General features: G+C 47.8%; 1 protein-coding gene across 1 annotated transcript in view; it reads left to right on the plus strand.

Moving 5' to 3' along the window:
- Positions 1 to 737: 737 nt before the first annotated feature.
- Positions 738 to 21,549, plus strand: part of CCT2 (chaperonin containing TCP1 subunit 2) — a 39,818-nt gene continuing 19,006 nt past the window's right edge. Inside the window, exons 1-10 of the mRNA XM_040409798.1 lie at positions 738 to 878; positions 2,530 to 2,604; positions 2,783 to 2,848; positions 7,833 to 7,944; positions 8,143 to 8,219; positions 9,227 to 9,339; positions 12,940 to 13,142; positions 15,969 to 16,069; positions 16,155 to 16,282; positions 19,059 to 19,162. Of these exons, the coding sequence (XP_040265732.1) occupies positions 876 to 878; positions 2,530 to 2,604; positions 2,783 to 2,848; positions 7,833 to 7,944; positions 8,143 to 8,219; positions 9,227 to 9,339; positions 12,940 to 13,142; positions 15,969 to 16,069; positions 16,155 to 16,282; positions 19,059 to 19,162 (982 nt within the window). The 5' untranslated portion in view covers positions 738 to 875. The remainder of the gene's footprint in view (positions 879 to 2,529; positions 2,605 to 2,782; positions 2,849 to 7,832; positions 7,945 to 8,142; positions 8,220 to 9,226; positions 9,340 to 12,939; positions 13,143 to 15,968; positions 16,070 to 16,154; positions 16,283 to 19,058; positions 19,163 to 21,549) is intronic.

The raw sequence follows: 21,549 nt of genomic DNA on the forward strand, positions 1-21,549 counted from the left end.
TCAGTTACATGCAAAATCCGGCATTTCTGGTATTTTCCTTGTTCTGCTCCTCTAAATGAAACGCCACTGCTGACTTGAACTTCCCTAAATTAATTTGTTTTGTATTAACATGGCCTCCTCCCATTGAGATGGCCGAAACAGCAACATATTGATATCCTAATGAACAATACTGCTAGCAAGCAATCACAATGCGCGTTGATTTTCCATAGGGCTAATGGCAGCTGGAATCTGGTTGCTATGGGCAACTACAGAACGTTTTCCTTTGCTCTATCGACCCAAAGCTCATGCTATGCACGCTGTTGGAAGAAGAACACTGGGAGAAATGTATTAAAACTGTTAGCAACCAATCAGCTTTCACCTTTCATTTTCCAACGGAGCTCTGAAAAATGAAAGGCAGAATCTGATTGGTTGCTATGGGCAACTAAGCCAGTTTTCTTATATATCTGGTTTGATAAATCTCCCCCCTGCCTGTTTTCTATTCGTAAAACTCTTGTGTTTCCCGCCTACTTCCCTATAAGGAAATGCACTGCTATTGAGGAACTGTAATTACAAGGCAGCCATCTTTAAAACTGGCAACAGTATCGCGTTTTCAAAAACTGCATAACTATACCATTCCATTTCTATGACATACGTACACTAACGGCAAGTGAAGGGCCCCTTAAACGTGCACGTGTGTCTAAGCCCGAGAATTCCAGTCCCTTCTTCTAAAGTATTCCCATATCAAAGATGGACGCCGGCCACCAGTGTGGAGAGCCACAGCCCACACTCTGGTGTTTTCTGCGACCTCCTCCTTGTCGTTAGCTGCGTCACTTCCAGTCTACAACTGGCGTCTGGAGCGGTAGCGTGTTCTCCATTGTACGCCCCGTGGTCTCAGGATGGTGAGTTGTAGGGCGGATGCCGGGTATTGTGCCCGCTGCTGGGCACGTGCAGATGCCACCAGAACGGACAGAATGTGCGATTGAGTCCGATCCTTGCCCGAGCACATGGTGTCCTCCTCCGGGCCTGGTGCTCGGGGTGACAGCTCCCACCCTCCGGCTCCATCATAAGGAGCACTGCCGAGTCCTCATGGACATGTGGGGCAGGGATTTCTTAGGGGTTCACCTCCGTATCCCATAGATGAACCCGGGCTGATACCAGGGAACAATAGCTCACTGGGTTATGTGGCAGGCGTCTGCAGACTGCTATACATAGGGCTTGATGCCAGGACCCTACACATGGGACCTCATAGTGGGATGTGACAGATCCGTCACATGATGGAAAACAGCACCCAAGGGTCCCTCTGACTTATAACGGGTTTCCGTCATGGTGGCCATTATTTTACCATAAAGATGGCACAAATGATGACGTATAAGATGCAGGCCCCTAACTGTACCTCTAATTCAAAGCCTAGCGTAATGAGCTCCTTAAAGGGGTATGTCCCTTCTGGAACATTGACGGCATCAGCGTCAGGTAGGACCCCTACCTATCTCCTCAATAAGACCCCCAAAGTGAAAGAGAGTGCACCCCGTATGCGTATCCTCCCTCCATTCACCACTGTGAAAATAGCTGAGCCCCATTTTCTAAATAGCAGTGTGACCGGCACCTATCTGACATGCTGACAGTGTCCCAGTATGGCCGCCATACTGCAGATTAGTGAGCGGGTCTGCTCCACGTGAAGTACTCAAAAATCCAAATTCTTGGTGGAAATCTGCAGCGTAAATTCCAGTGGATTTGAAATCGGCTCTACAGCTCAGTTTACTCTGCAGATTATCCGTCATATGACATTTCTTTGATGGTAGAGAGAAAAATGCGGAGCGCACAACGGAAGGTTTCCTTATTTAGCGGTTCTGGTCCCACACTGAAATAAGACATGTCTGCGTGCATGAAGTGGAATTCAGAGGTCAGACCCCCATGATCCTAGCGACGTGCCATCTCTTTTATGACTGGCAATCCTAGGAAACCTGATCTGCAAAAACGCTTCCATTACAATAATACAACCGCATGCACCAGTCAGGAACGGATCCGGTTGTATTATGTCTTCTATAGCCATCACGGATCTGTCTTGAACACCATTGAAAGTCAATGGGGGACGGATCCGTTTTCTATTGTGTCATAGAAAACGGATCCGTCCCCATTGACTTACATTGTGTGCCAGGACGGATCCGTTTGGCTCAGTTTCATCAGACGGACACCAAAGCGCTGCAAGCAGCGTTTTGGTGTCCGCCTCTAAAGCGGAATGGCGGCGGAACAGAGGCAAACTGAGCGGATCATTTTCCATTCAGAATGCATTAGGGCAAAACTGATCCGTTTTGGACCGCTTGTGAGAGCCCTGAACGGATCTCAGAAACGGAAAGCCAAAACGCCAGTGTGAAAGTAGCCTTAGAGTAAGATGCTAAGTGCTCCGTTGGCTCATTCAGTAAATACATGCGTTTTCTGGGACGCCAGCATTAATCATTTACCCGGCCAGCTACATAATGCAGCAGTGCACCTCAGCCATGGATGCTAGTAGAGATGTGTAATATTAATCATTGCTATTCATATCGCGTACAGGCTTCCATGTCGCTAGCACCAGTGAACATCTTCAGATCAGGCGCTGATGAAGAACGAGCGGAGACTGCCCGCCTGGTAAGGGTTATGTCTGCTTTACCGGTTTTATACGCTCACATACACAAAGCTTCTTCCTAATAGACTTTCTTCTTGCTTGTGATGCTTTATAACAGTAATACGATTATACATAGCTCATAAGACCACTGAAATCCAGAAACGTGACCGGAAGTTTTACGTGAAATGTTTCTTGTTCTAGTCTTCCTTTATTGGGGCCATTGCTATTGGAGACTTGGTGAAAAGTACCCTGGGACCAAAAGGCATGGTAAGTGTTTACTGCCTGGATTTGCATGTGGTTCATAGAGACATATCAAAGGTTTGGTCGGTGAGGGTCTGGATGCTGAGACCCCCACCGATGGCTAAAACGAGTAGAGAGAAGAGCTCATACGTTGCACTCTTCTCACCGCAGGGATGGAATTGGACCCGGCTGCAGCGAGGAGAGAGCGTGATATGCAAGTGCTTCTCTAGCGATTGGTGGGGATCTCAATGATCAGACTTTTGCAGATATGTCCCTCACGTGCTTAATTTTTTTTTTCTTTTTTTCTTGTGAATAGCATTGGGGGACACAGCACCATGTGTATATGCCCAGCTGACTCTAGAAAGTAAAAGTGTTGGCCCCACACAGATGGGCTATGCCCTCTGCACAGACACTAAATTAACCAGTTTTAGTCTAGTGTCCATAGGAGGCAGACATGACCTGCTCTGTTTTTATTGCAGGTCTTGCTGCTTTTTTATTTTCTCTTTTTTATTTTATTTTATATTTCTTCTGCAGGCCTCTGCCTGCTGCAGGATGGTGCTTCATCGTGGACTCCACTTTAGTAGCACCCCCTGCGATCGTGTACTATTGTACCTCGCTGGTCACCCAGCCCCCCATTACTGCATCCGCAGTGGCATGCTGGCAATCCCACGTCAGTGTGAGTTTGCCAAAGGGGTGACTCTGCGGCACCTGAAGACGTCGGATGGTAAGTACTCTCCCCTGCGTCCCTGCCCCATGGGGTCTCCTGGGTTAGTTCCCCTCTTCTGGCCAGGGGTGGGATATTCAGGGGGCCTGGGGAGTTTACCTTTCCCCCCCTGTTTTTCCAGGGGGGAGGGAAGTGGTGAAATTTTCTACACACTTTTTCTTCCCTCCCTTGGGCTCCCTTCTCCTCCCTGGCCACCCATACCTCTCCCCGGCCTTCCCTTCTACTTTAGTCCCCCGCTTCTGGCTGGACTAGGCTGCATCTTCTCTGACCTATCCTTGGGTTCCAGGTGCACCTTTTGCCCCGTTTTTTCCCTTCCCTGGGCGTCGCTTTCTCTAAAGAGCCCCCCCACCTGTTCTTTCTTTGCCGGAGGGCCCCTGGTTTCCCACGGTTCCCCCCTCCTGCTTCCCGGTTTTTTTCTTGGCCACTCTTGGCTCTTGGGAGGGGTTTCCTCTCCTCCTATCCCAGTCAAGCGCGGGCTTTTGCCCTGTGGGCGGAGTTTGCTCTTAGCTTCTGCTTCTGGGCCTCCATCTTGTCCGCATTCGTGGATCTCTCCTGCAGCCTTCCTAAACTCTTTTTTTCAGGCTTCAACTCAGCCCTCATGTCCTCTTTCAGAGAAGACTCCCAGCCCCTCCTCGGGGTCGCCATGTATTTTACGTGCGCCCGTTGCAATAAAAAGTTGCCATGCGGTCAGCCTGACCCTGTCTGTGCGCAGTGCCTTGTCCCCAGGCCCCCTCAGGACACTCTGTCCACCCCTCCTGTGTCGGTCCCTCCTGAATTGGCCTCTTCCCTGTCCCAAGCCATAGGGAACCTTTCCCGACTCTCCCAATCCATGGTGGAGTCGCTGGACCGCTTGCCTGCCCAACTTGCGGCTGCCTCTGCCCCTCTCAGGGACTACTCCGCGGACGGGGCATTTTCACGTTCAGACACTAGGTCCCGCAAACGAACTCGGGTTGTCACAACTATGTCTCGATCCTCTGCATCCTCGGGTCACTCCCAGGACAGGTCTGAGGCTGGCGACGAATCATCCCCTACCGCACCTTCCGCCGCCTCGGGGGGGACACCTCTGACTCAGATTCCGGATCGGAGCAGAGCACTGCCCTGTCTGTGGCCATGCAGGATCTCATCAGGGCAGTTAGGGACGCTCTACACGTGCAGGAAGACGCCTCCTCCTCGGCTCAGGAATCTGTATAATTCCGCAGCTCTAGGCGCTCCTCTTTGGATTTCCCTAACAATGTGGATCTCAACGCACTCCTGGCCAAGAAGTGGCGTCACCGGATAGGCGTCTTCAGCCTACCAAGAGTTCGGGCGTCCTCTTTCCTTTTTCTGAGGAGTCCATTAATATGTGGTCTGTCCCTTCTCAGGTAGAGCCACTGGTGGCCCGTCTTGCTAAGACCACTACCCTTCCTTTGGCTGACGCGGCTTCCTTGTCTGATCCGTCGGCAGCAGGTTCCGCTATCCGTCCCTCCTTTACTGCGTCATAGGTGGCAAAGGCCTGTGTGGTCTGGGCCAAACAACTGGTTCGATCCTTGCCACCGGATTCTACTTGGGGAGCTCCATCTCCTTGCCTCTCATCTTCTCCAGGCATCTCGGTATCTTTGTTTCCCTGGAATTGGCCCGCCGCACTAGCAGGGCGGCCGCTAACTCTGGCCATCCGCCGTATGGTCTGGCTTCGTGACTGGGCAGAGGATGCCACCTCCAAAAAGGCGCTCATATCACTCCTTTTCCTGGGTGGAAGGATTTTTGGGAAGCGTTTGGAGGAGCTTATTGCTGAGGCCACGGGTGGGAAAAGTTCTCTCCTGTCCCTGAACTGTCCCCGCTGCCGCTGTCCTATGTCTGCATTGCAATCAGTGTTTTCGCTCCTTTCAGGATTCCTCCTCCCATGAGGACAAAAAGACTTATTGTCCTTCCTTTAAGGCCAGGCCCTCCTCGCACGCCCACCCTAAGTCTTCCAAACCCCAGTCTGCAAAGCAATCATCTGCATGACTGTTTCCCCCCGCTTAAGTGGGGGGTCGTTTGCTCTCCTTTCAGGATCACTGGAGCGCAAGCATGGACGACTCCTGCGTTCTGGAGGTAGTTTCCTTCGGCTACAAAATAGAATTCTCCACCCTTCCCACAGGTCGGTTCTTCCAATTGTCGCCGCCCAGGTCCCCCTCCTGTGCGGCCGCTTTTTTTCAGACCATTCATTCCCTTCACGTGCATGGAGTGATTGTTCCTGTCCCGACCTCGGAACGTTTTCAGGGGTTTTACTCGAACCTCTTCACTGTTCCCAACAAGGACGGTTCTCTTCACCCCATCTGAAGGCGCTCAATTATTTCGTCCGTGTCCATCACTTTCGCATAGAGTCCCTCAGGTTGGTGATTGCTTCCCTCGAGGTGGGCGAGTTTCTGTCGTTCATTGACATCCAGGATGCTTATCTGCATGTCCCTATAGCCCTGTCTCATTAGGGTAGGTTCTCTACATTTTCAATTCGCGGCATTACCCTTTGGCCTCGCATCTGCCCCGAGGGTCTTTACAAAGGTGTTGGCTCCCCTCGTCGCACTTCTCCATGCCAGGGGAGTTGCAGTAATACCCTACCTGGACGATCTTTTGGGGAATGCTTTGTTCCGGGAGGACAACCTGTCCAGCCTCCACATCACCTTGTCTGTGTTATCCCAGTTCGGGTGGCTGGTGAACCACTCCAAGTCCTCCCTTGTTCCCAGCCAGAGGATGGATTTCCTGGGCATGGTTTTCGACACTCGGACGAGTGTTCCTTCCCCAGAACAAGGTAGTGGCTCTCCAGTCAGGGGTGACTCGTCTCTGCGAGCTGTCTCCTCTGTCCATCAGGGCGTGCATGCATGTTCTGGGCAGGATGGTTGCTGCAAGTCCACACTAGGGTTGTTTCGATAACAAAATTTTGATTCGGTTTCGATACCATAAAAAAAGAATTGTGATACTCGATACCATTCAATACCACGCAAAAAAAAATAAAAAACGCCAAAAAAAGCAGTGTGCATTCTGGATTTTATGGGACGTCCGGCCCATAATAGAACAGTCCGATCCTATTTTTTGGAGGGACAAGGTGACTAAAAAAAATGGCGAATCGCACGGTTTTTATTTTACAGCGTTCACTGAATAGGAGATTTTTTAAATATTGAAATTTTTTGGACGTGGCAATATGTAATGTTTTATTTATTGTTTATATATTTTATATGTAAAATTGGGAAAGGTGGTGATTTATACTTAAAGGGAACCTGTCACCGGGATTTTGGGTATAGAGCTGAGGACATGGGTTGCTAGATGGCCGCTAGCACATCTGCAATATCCAGTCCCCATAGCTCTGTGTGCTTTTATTGTGTATAAAAAACCCAGATTTGATACATATGACTCTTTTATGTTAATTTGCATATCTTACTTGTGTGACCAGAGAAGAGTCATATTTTCAAGCTCTGACTCATCTCAGGTTAATTTGCATATGTATCAAATCGGTTTTTATACACAATAAAGGCACACAGAGCTATGGGGACTGGGTATTGCGGATGTGCTAGCGGCCATCTAGCAACCCATGTCCTCAGCTCTATACACAAAATCCCGGTGACAGGTTCCCTTTAATAGTGTGTGTGTGTGTGTGTGTGTTTTTTTCTTAACTATTTTCCCCCTTAGGGGCCAGAATTTGGGATCTTTTGATCCCTTGTCCTATTCACCTTAATAGAGCTCTATTATGGTGAATAGGACTTCACACTCTCCCTGCTGTCCTGTGCATAGTACACACAGCAGCAGGGATATTACCATGGCAGCCAGGGCTTCAGTAGCGTCCTGGCTGCCATGGTAACCGATTGGAGCCCCCAGGATTACACTGCTGCGGCTCCGATCAGAAGCTGCTACTGCCACCAATGAGGGGGAGGGGACCCTGTGGCCACTGCCACCAATGATTTTAATACTGGGGGGTTGAGAGAGGGCGCACTGCGCCACCAATGATTTTAATACTGGGGGGGAGGGCGCACTGCGCCACCAATGATAATATCATTAACATTTAATACAGGAGGCGGGTGTGGCACATGAGGGGTTAACTGCCGTTAATCGCAGCTCCCCGCCAGCCCAGGGATTTGTATTAAACATTTACTTTCATTGGTGGTGCAGTGCGCCCGCCCCTCTCTCCTCATTGGTGGCAGCAGCGGCTGTTTGGATGACATTTGATTAACTACTTTACGTTATTTCTAATAAAGATTTAAGTTGGCATGAGCAGCTCTTATGTGATAGAGAATCTGTTAGTGTCATGTGCTGATCTACTGTGGTTGTTCCTGTGAACAGGACAAGATCCTCATAAGCGGTGGCAGAGACAGTAGTGTTACTGTAACCAACGATGGAGCGACTATTCTGAAGTCTATTGGAATTGACAATCCTGCTGCCCAAGTGTTAGTAGGTAAGTCAGAAACCGGCAGTTTAGTCTTCTCTCATAAGTCTCTAACAATGCTCCTCACGTTGGTAGTGAACCTAAATTAGATTACCATTTAGTTGGTAAATTGAGGTGGTTTAATTTTGGTTCTGTGGTGGGCAACCTACTGAATTATTTACAGACTTTTTATGCATGACTTTTTTTTTCTGTTTTTCTTCCTTTTAGATATGTCCAAAGTCCAGGACGATGAAGTAGGTGACGGTACAACATCAGTGACCGTGCTGGCTGCTGAGTTGCTCAGAGTAAGATCTGTACATTAGTTTTTGTTTTTAAAGGGAATCTGTGAAAAATCTTGACCCATGAAAACTGCTTACAGAAGTAAACGGGTGACTGGAAAAGCAGTTAAAGGGGTTGTTCAGTAGCATAATATTGCTGACCTGTCCCCAGGATAGGTCATCAATATCAGCTTGCTGGTGGTCTTACTCACCCTCGCAGATTAGCTGTTTGAAGAAGTAGCGACACTTGTGCGAACACTGCTTCCTCTTCAAAATTACCTGCGTGTTGTCTCCTTTGTGTCGGCGCTGCAGTTGAATATAAGGGAGCCATTGTAATTGCACTGTGCCACCTCTTGAAGAGGGAGCAGCACTCGCACAAACCACTATACACCCTCAAACAGCTGATCGGCGGGATGCTATCAGTCAAAGCGGATGGTGATGATTTAATCTGAGGATAGGTCATCCATATTAGGCCACTGTACAGCCCCTGTAAACCATACCTGGGGTGCTGCTTCTACTCGATCCATAGGTCAGAGATGGATGTTTTTAACAAGTCGTGTCCTCCGCTGTCTGCTTTGACCTGCCCATCCCATCTCCACTAAGTGACAGCTGTAACATTCAACCAGGACACCACTAGAGCTGTCAAGCAGAGTGGAGGCGTTTTGGAACAGCTTGTTGCAGAGAGAGGAGGGCCCTTGCAGGGAGCATCTTGTTTAAACTTCTACTTCTGGTATACCAGGTTAGTTTAACTGCTTTCCCTGTCGCACACCTATTACTGGCTGAGGTGGTACATCATTGATGTGACAGTGTTCAAGCCGTTATGACTGCTGAAGCCTCTGAGTGGCCGCAGTGGTCAGGGGACCCAGCCACTTCTTGGTCCTGTGGGAACAAGAAACTGCTTGAACGGAGTATTGGCGGGACCCATTTAAGTTGCTCTTTTGGCAACTGTCAGAAGTTGAAGGGTTAAAAAATGTACCTCTTGCACTATGTGAATGCAATAGTAATTCATTTTTATATTTTCCTGCCTGTTTCAGGAAGCTGAACTTTTGATTGCCAAGAAGATTCATCCACAGACTATTATTTCTGGTTGGAGACAAGCTACCCAGGTTGCCAGGGCAGCACTTCTTAAGGCAGCATTGGATCATGGGTGAGTTATTCTCTTCACATCTATACACATGATACCGTGTGTATATTAAACTTGCACATGCAAGTATTGCGGTTTTTAGATTTATCCCAAACTGAATACACTGTTAAGGTTAGATTTTGTATGTGATACCCCTTGAAGGTACCAGGACTTCCAACCATATATAATCTGAAAATATATTTGTATCAGGGCAAGTGCAGGATATTTACCATCATATGTTCACAATTGGAGATGAGCGAAGCGAGTTTTGGATGCTACATCCGAAGCCGCTTCGCTAAAAAATTTGTTATAATTAGGGATGAGTAATTTTCATATTTTGAAGTTTCTGTGCGGGTTCATGTTGTGGTATTTACAGAATTGTGTTATGGATTCCGTTACCACGGACCATAACGCAATTCCATAACGGAATGCTTGAGTCCTCTCCTGCATAACGGAAACGTGACGGATCTGTTTTGCAGCCCATAGACTTCTATTATGATGGAATGAATAACAGAATGCCTCCTAAAGGCATTCCGTTATGCATTCAGTCATGGAATTGCGTTATGGTCCGTGGTAACGGAATCCATTACGCAATTCAGTAAATACCACAACACAAACCCATACAAAACTTCAAAATATGAAACTTGCTCATCCCTAGTTATAATACGGAGATTTGTCTCCGTACAGTATTAGAATGTATGGGCTCAGATGAGCCGAAGTAAGGCTACTTTCATACTGCCGTTTCTGGGTCCGCTTGTGAGATCAGTTTCAGGGCTCTCACAAGCGGCCCAAACGGATCAGTTCAGCCCCAATGCATTCTGAATGGATAAGGATCCGTTCAGAATGCATCAATTTGGCTGCGTTTGGTCTCCGTTCCGCTTTTGAGGCGGACACTAAAACGCAGCTTGCAGCGTTTTGATGTCCGCCTGATGATGCGGCGCCAAACATCTGTCCTGACTTACAATGTAAGTCAATGGGGACAGATCCGTTTTCACTGACACAATATGGTGCAATTGAAAACGGACCCGTCCCCCATTGACTTTCAATGTAAGTCGAGACGGGACCGTTTTTTTTTTTTTATGAATAATGCAAACGGATCCGTTCTGAATGGATACAAGCATTTGCATTATTAGTGCGGATCCGTCCGTGCAGATACAAGACGGATCCGCACTGAACGCAGGTGTGAAAGTAGTCTAAGTTAGCCAACTTTCACACTCGCATTTGGTGCTGATCTGTCATGGATCTGCACAGACTGATCCTTTCAGATAATACAACCGCATGCATCGGTTCAGAACGGATCCGTATGGAGACTAAACTGATGCATTCTGAGCGGATCCTTTTCCATTCAGAATACATTAGGTCAAAACTGATCCGTTTTGGACCGCTTGTGAGAGCCCTGAACGGATCTCACAAACGGAAAGCCAAAACGCGAGTGTGAAAGTAGCCTTATTCATGAAGTTGCGTGAGACTTCGTTGAATAACTTTGGTAATTGATTATTACAGTGGAAAACCACTTCAAAACTTGGAACCGATTTTTCACTGTAATAATCTATTACTAAACTTATTCAACAAAGTTTTCTTCTTTCCTTAGTGGAAGAGCATCTGTCACCATGTACCTGATTAATAAATCAAATTGGTAGCTTCATCACGCCTCCGGATTCAAATGTTGCTGTACCCCTGCGGATCAGTCTCTCCTTTGCTGAGAAATTAGGCCATTTGTATTATGCAAATGAGCCATTTGGAGCAATGAGGGCGTCTCCGTTGCACCTTCCGGTACCAACAGCTCTTTTCCCTATCGCGGTTAACGCTGCCTCCAGCTCTGAGTGACATAGCCAGGTGGTGGCAATGTAATCTCTCCCGGCCCTTCATTCTCACCTGTGGGCCGGTACTCCAGGAATCTGTGCATGTGCAGAACGTAACCGATGCTTGCCAGGGCTGAAGTCAGTAGTGTGCCAGCCAAGGTTACATCGCCTCTGCCTGGCCCTGTCACTCAGAGCTAACCATGATACAGAAAGGAGCTGTTGGTGCACAAAGCGGCTCATTTGCATAATACAAGAGGCTTCATTTCTCAGCAACAGAGTCGCGGAACTGCAGGGGGATGACATTTGAATTAGCAGACTGTGATGAAGCTGCCGGCCTATTTGGTTTATTACTCAGGTACATGGTGAGAGATGCTCTGTAAAGCTATCTATATTGTTACGGAAACAGTAAAGCTTGCTGTGTTATGATGTTTGTGTATCTCTAATTTACTGCTGTTGGAGTTGCAGAAAAAGCTTGTTTTCAGTAACTGCCACCCTAAGGCCCCTTTCACACGGGCGAGTATTCCGCGCGGATGTGATGCGTGAGGTGAACGCATTTCACCCGCACTGAATACCGACCCATTCATTTCTATGGGGCTGTTCACATGAGCGGTGATTTTCACGCATCACTTGTGCGTTGCGTGAAAATCGCAGCATGCTCTATATTCTATATTCAAGCAAGTGCGGATGCTGTGCGATTTTCACGCATGGTTGCTAGGTGACAGTCTATTCACTGTATTATTTTCCCTTATAACATGGTTATAAGGGAAAATAATAGCATTCTTAATACAGAATGCTTAGTAGGTGATCAATTGAGGGTTAAAAAAAATAAAAAAATTAACTCACCTTCTCCTCTTGTTCGCGTAGTTCCCTGTCTCTTTACTTCTTAAAAGATGAACTACCGGCTAGGACCTGTGGTGACGTCAGATCACATGCTCCAATCACATTGTCCATCACCACGGTGATGTACCATGTGATTGGAGCATGTGATCTGACGTCACCAAAGGTCCTTTAGCCCACAGCTCATCATTAAAGAAGTAAAGAAGAGACCGGGAACTACGCGAACAAGAGGAGAAGGTGAGTTAATTTTTTTAATTTTTTTTTTTAACCCTCAATTGATCACCTACTATGCATTCTGTATTCAGAATGCTATTATTTTCCCTTATAACCATGTTATAAGGGAAAATAATAACATCTACACGACACCTAACCCAAACCTGAACTTCTGTGAAGAAGTTTGGGTTTGGGTACCAAACATCCGTGATTTTTCTCACGCGAGTGCAAAACGCATTACAATGTTTTGCACTCGCACGGAAAAATCGCGGGTGTTCCCGCAACGCACCCGCACATTTTCCCGCAACGCCCGTGTGAAAGAGGCCTAAGACTGCTCTTACTGTGGGTTATTCCCATCTCTTCCATGAAAGATAGAGCTGGGAAAACCCTTTAAGAAAACTGTTAATTTAATTTCTTTAGAGCAATAATTTTTTTTTGGAATGCCTGCTATTAAGGGTCCATTCACACGTCCGTAGTGCATTGCGGATCCGGAATACACCCGGCCGGCACCCCCATAGAACTGCCTATTCTTGTCCGCAATTGCGGAAGATTGGAGCCGCGCTCCGGAAATGCGGATGCGGACAGCACACTGTGTGCTTTCCGCATCCATTCCTGTCCCATAGAGAATGAATGGGTCTGGATTTGTTTCACAACGTTGCGGAACGGATCCGGACCCATTCTACGGACGTGTGAATGGAGCCTTAAGGTGCACATAATGTAACAAATAAATGTTACATTTTTTTAATGTTATTTTCTAATAATTACTCCACAGAAATGATAAAGAGCAGTTCGAGGCTGATCTATTGAATATTTCCAGAACCACATTGTCCTCTAAGCTCCTGACTCATCATAAAGATCATTTTGCAAAACTTGCTGTTGAAGCTGTGCTTAGGCTGAAGGGTTCTGGAAATCTGGAAGCCATCCATGTCATTAAGAAGTTAGGAGGAAGTTTAACCGAGTCTTATTTGGATGAAGGTATTTTATCTAAAGCTCTGTATACCCTGCATTAATGGCTTCCATTGGAGGTACATGCTCACGACTTATACATCCCGTGGCATCTGTCACCCACAAGGCCTCAAGTTGAATTTTTTTTTTTACAGTATACCTTTTGTCATTTTTCTTGTGGTCTTCTGTATTGGAAAGCAGTCTGCTGCGCTTCCCTATACCAGTGATAAGATTAAAAATGGTGTGTTGACGCCTGCTGGCCTATGGATACATTTAACATAAGACCTTGTTTCGTTGTATGGCTTAAACATAGTGCACGGAGTCTAAGTTTGCCTGCAAATGTAGAATATGGGGGTCTTTATCATTGCATTGGTCTTTCCTAAAAGGGTTCTCAGAGTGTTCATAGACCCTACAGGGTAATTTCCTAGTGGGTGGATGCCCAGGGGGCCACCCAAGCCCTCTGCTGCTGCTGGCCAAGTACGTAATGATCTGATGCTCTGTGGTAATTAACGCTGGGAGAATCGGGTACTAATGTACCTGTCCAGCGGCTGCAGATGACCTCCTCAATTCAACTGTCTGCCCCTGCCTTGTGAGCTCTTGTTTTCTGACTGGACGTTGACCACTTTTGATTACTATGCTACAGGGCTCCAGACTAAAAAAAAAATATCAAGGAGCCATTGGCTCCTAACCTGAAAAATGAAGTCGCCAAATTAAAATTTTTAGTTGCCAAGTTTAAAATACATACAATTACGGTATAATAAAAATATAAATAAATAAAGAACAGGTGTTACCTAGGGTTGTCACGATACCAAAATTTTGACTCTATTTTGATACCATAAAAAAGTATTGCGATACTAGATACCACGTTAAAAAAATAAAAACGCCAAAAAAGCCACGTGCGTTCCAGATTTTATGGAACGTCTGGGCCATAATAGAACAGTCCTAACCTAATTTTTGTCGGGACAAGGTGAAAAAAAAAAGGCAAATTGCACGTTTTTTTTTTGTTTGTTTTTTCCTTTTTTAATAGTTCACACTTTTTCTAGGGCGTGGCGATATGTATTTTTTTGGTATTTATATATTTTATATGTAAAATTGGGCAAGGGGGGTGATTTAAACTTAATATTTTGGTGTTTTTTTTTACTTTTTATTTAATAACTATTTCCACCCTAATAGAGCTCTATTAGGGTGAATAGGACATCACACTCTCCCTGCAGCTCTGTGCATAGTACACACGGCACAGTATGGGCCATCCCTTGTGGCTCTTCAGCGTACGGTGCCCCAGTGAACACTGAACAGACGTGTCCACTCTGGGGTTCACCTGAACCCCTACTTCTTTGGTGTAAGAGCGGCTCAGTCAGCCCCAACTCCGGCCCCAGCTGGCTGAGCAAGGCCTACAGCTGAGCCCACCGGTAGTTATCCAGGCAGTCAAAGGGAAGGGCAGACTTCATGGGCCCTGGGGCCCCCTTGTAGGGAGGCTTCCAGTAGGGCCCCTTGGGTTTGTAGTAGGGGGGCTGTAGCCGGTAAGTGGGCCCATAGTTTGGGAAGGGCGGATAGGGAGGCTGCATGATCAGAGTCCTGCAAGGAGTAGGTGGGCTGCGCGGCTGCCCCTTATATCAGTCTGTTATACCAGGCTCGTTACTTTAATGACCGGCAGCCCTGCGGCCTTAACACCTTCACTGCCAGCCACACTTGAGCCTCCCCAGCGTGGTGGCATCTCCGCATCGTAGGCTGTACAAATGGCGGAGTGCTCCCTCATACCGCCGCACGTGCGCCAACCGATGGAACTGGTCACAATCGCACTTATCGGGCTCACACCAGAAAAGTCGTTCCCCCCCCCCCCACACACACACTTCAGCATAAAATAGGAAACTCGCAGCGAGTGTTAGGTAGGCGGGGGATACTGGGCAGCGGCAGCCATTGGCAAGTAGTGAGGTGATCAGTCATCTCGCCACTTGCTAATGTTAAGTATGTAAAGGGTTAATAGGAGCCCCGCTCTGGTCAAGACACTAAATAGCCAGTGAACCATATCTCTCAATAGTCCGTGCTTAGTAGGAGGGGAGGTTATCTCCTCCTACTAAGCACGGACTATTGAGAGATATGGTTCACTGGCTATTTAGTGTCTTGACCAGAGCGGGGCTCCTATTAACCCTTTTCTTCCGTTATTAAGATAATTTTTGTGAGCCCAGGCAGGGAGCTCACACGGAGCTGAATATTATCAGGGTCATAAAGACATAAGGATTAGCCTTTAGCAGCGGCAGCGCAGGGGTGACTGTTTGTGGAATGTTAAGTATTCGCTTCTCAAGCTAACCTTTTTCTGTGGAGCAGTCGGCATGGAGCGGCTCCCTGTTTTCATAACTGAAGAGCAAGCTGCTACTGTGTTCAGCGCGGGAGAATGGGGGTGTGAGAGGAGCAGCCAATGGCAGGGCAGCCCGTGGATACTATGACCAATCAACAGCCTCCTCTCTAATAACAGAGCTCTGTACTGTGCGGAGCTCTGTTATTGGATTGCAGTCTGCCTGCTGTATGAAATCCCGTTCTTCTTAAAGCGTCGGAGCGTCTAGGTGCAAATGGCGACAAGACTACAAAGTCTTGTCGCCATTTTGCAATTCTAGGTTGAATTTATGACCATTTTGGTCGCCATCTGGAGCCCTGATGCTAGCAGCACTGATTTCTTCAGTCTAGATGCAACGTTGAAGTGCTTACTAGTGTTAACTTTATTACCCAGCACTTAAATAGTACAAACATATTCCACAGCGCTGTCCAAAAAAATATTCTTCCTTTTTCTGTCCCCAGTGTTAAAAAAAAAAGAAAAGAAAAAAAAAGCTGAATGTGTGTATAATATCAGCTGTTTTTTAGGTTTCCTGTTGGACAAGAAAATTGGGGTAAATCAACCAAAGCGTATTGAAAATGCAAAAATACTTATTGCAAATACAGGAATGGACACAGACAAGATTAAGGTTAGCATTTATTTTCTTTATTAACCCCAATTTCCCCCTTACTTGGATTGCAGACCTTGATATTAACAAATTCCATACTATGCAGGTTTTTGGCTCAAGGGTACGTGTAGACTCTACTGCAAAAGTGGCCGAAATTGAGTCAGCAGAGAAGGAGAAGATGAAGGAGAAAGTGGAGCGCATTCTAAAACATGGGATCAACTGTTTTATTAACAGGTAGGGACGTATGCATGGTGTGGGTGTGTGACACAAATATTAACTGAAGGAGTTCAGAAGATGCAAATCTTTTTCCGTGATGGCACTATTTTTCTGATTTATCTAATAGTACATATTAAGGAATTATTTAAGTTGTCCTACCGGCTGCACTCAGCTTCTCTTAGGAGGCAAGAGAGATTGTTCATTAGTCAGTGTGCTAATCTGGTGGCTAAGATAATGGTCCCCAATTTATATTCTATCGATTTTATATCAGTGTATCTGGATTACAGTGGTGCTTTAATGTTTGTGAACCCTTCAGAAGTTTGATGTAAAGCTAATCCTAAAAGTAGATTAAGATAACCAAATTATATAAATGAGTAAAAAATATTAGACCTAGTCCCATATTTATTGAAGAAAATGATCCAATATGTCTGTGAGAGACAAAAGTATGTGAACCTTTAAGATTAGCAGATAATTGGACAGTGCTATTAGTGAGGTGTTTTCAATCAATGGGATGACAATAAGTTGTGAGTTGGCGACCTTTTTTATGTAGAGAACAGCCATCTATCAAAGTCTGATCTTCACAACCTTTGTTTGTGCCATAATACACTTCGACAAACATGTGAGATTTCTAAGGACCTCTGAAGAAGAGTTGTTGATGCTCATCAGGCTCAAAAAAGTTACAAAACCATCTCTGGATTTCACCAATCCAGAGTCAGATTGTGTACAAATGAGGGAAATTCAAAACCATCATTACCCTCCCGGGAGTGGTCGACCAACAGAGATCACGCCAAGAGCAAGGTGTGTAATAGTCTGCGAATTCACAAAGGAATCCAAGGTAACCCCTAAGCAATTAAAGGCCTTTCTTACATTAGCCAATGTTCATGAGTCCATCATCTGGAGTACACCGAACAACAATAGTGTGCATGGCAGGTTTGCAAGAATAAAGTTGTTGCTAAAGATCAGCTGGACAAGCCAGAAGGCTACTGGAACAATGTTTCATGGACTGTTGAGACCATAATAGAACTTTTTTGTAAAGGAAAATGTCAGGATATCTGCCCATGAGATGAATCTCAAGAACACGTGGGTCATGCAGCAAGACAACGTTCCTAAACACAAAATTAGTCTGCTTAAGGCTCCTTTCACACCTGCGTTCAGGTGTCCGCTCGTGCGCTCCGTTTGAAGGAGCTCACGAGCGGTCCTGAACGCAGCCGCCTGGCCGCAATGCATTCTCAATGGAGGCGGATCCACTGAGAATGCATCCGCCTGCCAGCGCTCAGCCTCCGCTCAGTGAGCGGACACCTGAACGCTGCTTAAGAATGGTTAGAAAACTATAGAATTAAAGTTTTGGAATAGCCAAGTGAAAGTCCTGCCCTTATTACAATAGAAATGTTGTGGAAGGATCTGAAGCGAGCAATTCATGGGAGGAAATCCACCAACAGAACGGAGTTGAAGCTGGTTTGTACGGAGGAATGGGCTAAAGTTCTTCCAAACCAATGTGCAGGACCAATCAATTTTTAGTTGCAGTTATTACTACACAATTGGGGGGGGGGGGGGGGGGGGGGGGGTCACACCAGATGCTAAAAGTAAATCACATACTTTTGCAGCTCATACATGTGATATTGGATAATTTTCCTCAATTGTGATGTAGTTTTAGGTCAAATTCATGCAGAAATATAAAAAATTCTGGAGGGTTAACAAACTCAAGCACAAGGGTCTAGCATGAGTTGCCTATCCATAGGACAGGTCATCATCATCCCTCTAAGCAGTGTTCCTAATATAATCTTAGCATAGCCCAGTGCTTCTCAATTATTTTCTGTCATGCCCCCCCTAGGAAGAAAACATTTTGCGCCCCCCGCGCGACTGTAAATAGTATCATTTGTCTATAAAATTGTTATAAGTACACCTCTGCATAACACTGTATCCTTATTAACGTATAAGAGAATAAAAAAAGAAAGAAATGTGGATCGGACACACACTTATGGGGGGGATCTGTGGATGACGGACACTTATGGGGGGATCTGTGGATGACGGACACTTATGGGGGATCTGTGGATGACGGACACTTATGGGGGGGATCTGTGGATGACGGACACTTATGGGGGATCTGTGGATGACGGACACTTATGGGGGGGATCTGTGGATGACGGACACTTATGGGGGGGATCTGTGGATGACGGACACTTATGGGGGATCTGTGGATGACGGACACTTATGGGGGGATCTGTGGATGACGGACACTTATGGGGGGGATCTGTGGATGACGGACACTTATGGGGGGATCTGTGGCTGGCACTGTTATATATGTGCCATCCACAGACCCCCCACCCCATAACAGTGCCATCCACAGTGCCCCCCCCCCCCCCCCCCAGCCCGGGCGGCCGGCGCGTCCCTCAGTGACGTCACTTGTCTGCGCCACCTGCTTCATTCATAAAGCAGGCGGCGCAGGCACGTGACATCACTGAGGGACGCGCCGGCATTATACAGAAGAAATTCGGACACCCCAAAGGCCGGCCCTGAACGAGCCCCCCTTTACGGAGCCTGGCGCCCCCCCTGGGGGGCCCGCCCCACTATTTGAGAAGCACTGGCATAGCCTAATATTGGAGAGATGTAAGCCACAGAAAATTCTGCTTATGGACAACCCCCTTTCTAAATGACCTCTGCTGGAGATCAGCCTTTTCTTTCAGGGAGGCTGAAGTAGCAGTGCTTAGCTACCTACTAAAATCTAATATTGCAAATGGTTGATTCATTGATAAGCATATGATTCCATTCGTTTTTGCATTATTTCCTTTCTCAGACAACTGATTTATAACTACCCAGAGCAGCTCTTTGCCTCTGCCGGAGTGATGGCAATAGAACATGCAGACTTTGCTGGAGTTGAGCGTTTGGCCCTTGTTACAGGTATGTTTCTTCTAGTTTTCCCCCCCCGATGTAACAGACTTAAGGTATACTTGAAATCCAAGATTATTGCCACACATGTTACACAACATAAAGAATTATTCATTTGGTAGCCGTTTTTTCTCGTACTTTTTTCCATTGGGGGACACAGACCATGGGTATAGCTTAGAGATATTAGTAGGAGGGACACTATGCAAATACAAAAGAGCTCCTCCTCCTCGGGCTATACCCCCCGACTCCACCAGGAGAAGCTCAGTCTTTGCTTAGTGTCTGGTGAAGGAGGTTGACACTTTCATTCGTCTCCCTTTTGTTATTTTTCTTCCAGCTGGGGACGCAGGTCGGCATTGCGCCTTCCTGGTCCCCCATGGAGTGCCCGCCGCCGTTTGTTGGACGTTGCCAGGCTGCCTCCATTATCCCCCCAAGAAGGCAAGTGGATCCGGGCTCGACCTGTCAGCTCCGGCATCCCACCAGCTCCTGGGTCACCTGCTGCCACCCTCCACCAGAGCACTGCACTCCTGAGAAGGAGTCAGATGTCTGAAGAGGTGCATCCCTGCTGGTCCTGGAGTCGAGGGAGAAGATCTGCAGGAGCAGATAAGTATGAAGCTGCACCTCTGTGTGTCCCCCTCCTCCCTCCCTCCCTACCTCTCTGCTCTGAGACCTATGGGCCTCCTGGGTGAATGGGGATCTAGGTGGCATTGTTGTTCTGTCTGGGGCGCAAGGGTCATGGAGGCACTTAACTGGGCAGGCGTCTCTGGATGTCCCTGCTCCTTCTCTGGCGGCATATCATGTCTCTGAGCACTTCCCCCTCCGGTCTCCGCTTCTCTAGGCTTGCCATCCCCCTTGCTGGGGACGCCTTACTTTAGTTTTTTCCACGCTGAGCGGCGCCGGGGGCCATTTTATTTCCCTTCTTTACACAGAGAGTTCTTTTCCCGCTTCTATGATGCGATGGGGGGGGGGGGAGCCTAATCGCAGTCGGGGGGCGGAGCCTAATCGGAACTCCAGCTCCTTCCTGCTGCTGCTGCTGCTGAGAAGCTCTCACACTGAACGGCTGCTCCCCTGCTCGTCTCTGGATTGATGCTCTTGCCTGAGCGGTAGGATTTTTTCTCTCTGTACTGATTCCAATCACTTTTGTGAAGAGACCATCATGCCTAAGACTAAGTCCGGTAAGACCTCTTCTCAGACCCCAATGGGGTCCTGTTGGAGTGTCTGCTCCCACTTTCGGTCACTGATGCCTGTGCCTCCTGCCCTGGACAGAATCACCTTTCTCCCCCTTCTCTTGCCCAGTCCAGACCCCCCCCCCCCCCACCCGGTCACTGCGGATCCTGCGGCCCCCGCTTGGGCATCTGCCATGACCCAGCGCAGCCGCTGATTTGGCCCTGTTCGCCAAGGCAGCCATGTCTTTCATAGAACGTATGTCCGTTTCCAATCCTGCGGCGCCAACCACTCCGTCCCCTCACAGTGGTTCCTGCAGAGGACGCCTGACTACTAAGAGGCAGCGTGAGCGACAGCATCCCTCCTCGGATGACTCCGCTTCTCCCCCTCGGCTAGAAGCTTTCTCAGACTCCTCTCCCCCCCCCCCCCTTAGGGAGTGCAGGTCTGAAGGGGAATTGTCTGGCTCGGACGAGGTCACGGAGCGGGACCTTCCGCCAAAGCTCTCCACCATGGTGGCTGATCTAGTAGCGGCTGTCCGCGACACCTTTAATCTCCAAGGGGATTCTCCTCCTTCCACTAGGAGGAAGTTTGCGCTTTTTCCTCCCAAAAAACCGGAGGCTGCTGTCTTTCCGGTCCATGAGGAATTTTCCGCTGTCATAGCCAGGGCATGGAACCGTCCTAATCAGAAGTTTTCTGCCACAAAACGCATGGATACTCTCTATCCTTTCCCGGCGGACAGCGCGGAGAAGTGGTCTTCTCCCCCTAGGGTGGACCCCCCGGTAGCTAGGTTGGCCAAAAACACGACCCTCCCTGTCCTGGACGGCTCCTCTCTGCAGGACGCTGTGGACAGGCGCCTAGATTCTCTAGCAAAATCCATATTCTCACTGGCGGGCACGTCCCTGCGACCTGCCTTTGCCTCGGCATGGGTGGCCAGAGCTCTCTCAATGTGGCTGCAGCGCCATCACCAGGACCTGGCAGACCAAGGTGCATCGGCGGACACGCTGGATTTGGTTCTCCAGATGTCCCAGGCCTCCAAATTCCTCTGTGAGGCTTCCATGGACGTTGGTCCCCTTTTTGCCCGCATTTCGGCCCTCTCTGTCATTCAACGCAGGGAGGTCTGGTTGAAGGTATGGGATGCTGACGCTTCCTCCAAGCGTTCCCTTGCGTACCTCCCCTTTGAGGGTTCCAGACTTTTTTGGGGCTCAACGGGATGAGTTCATCTCTGCCGCTACTGGGGG

The sequence above is a fragment of the Bufo bufo genome, chromosome 1 (assembly GCF_905171765.1).
Source record: "Bufo bufo chromosome 1, aBufBuf1.1, whole genome shotgun sequence".
NCBI classification, from domain to species: domain Eukaryota; kingdom Metazoa; phylum Chordata; class Amphibia; order Anura; family Bufonidae; genus Bufo; species Bufo bufo.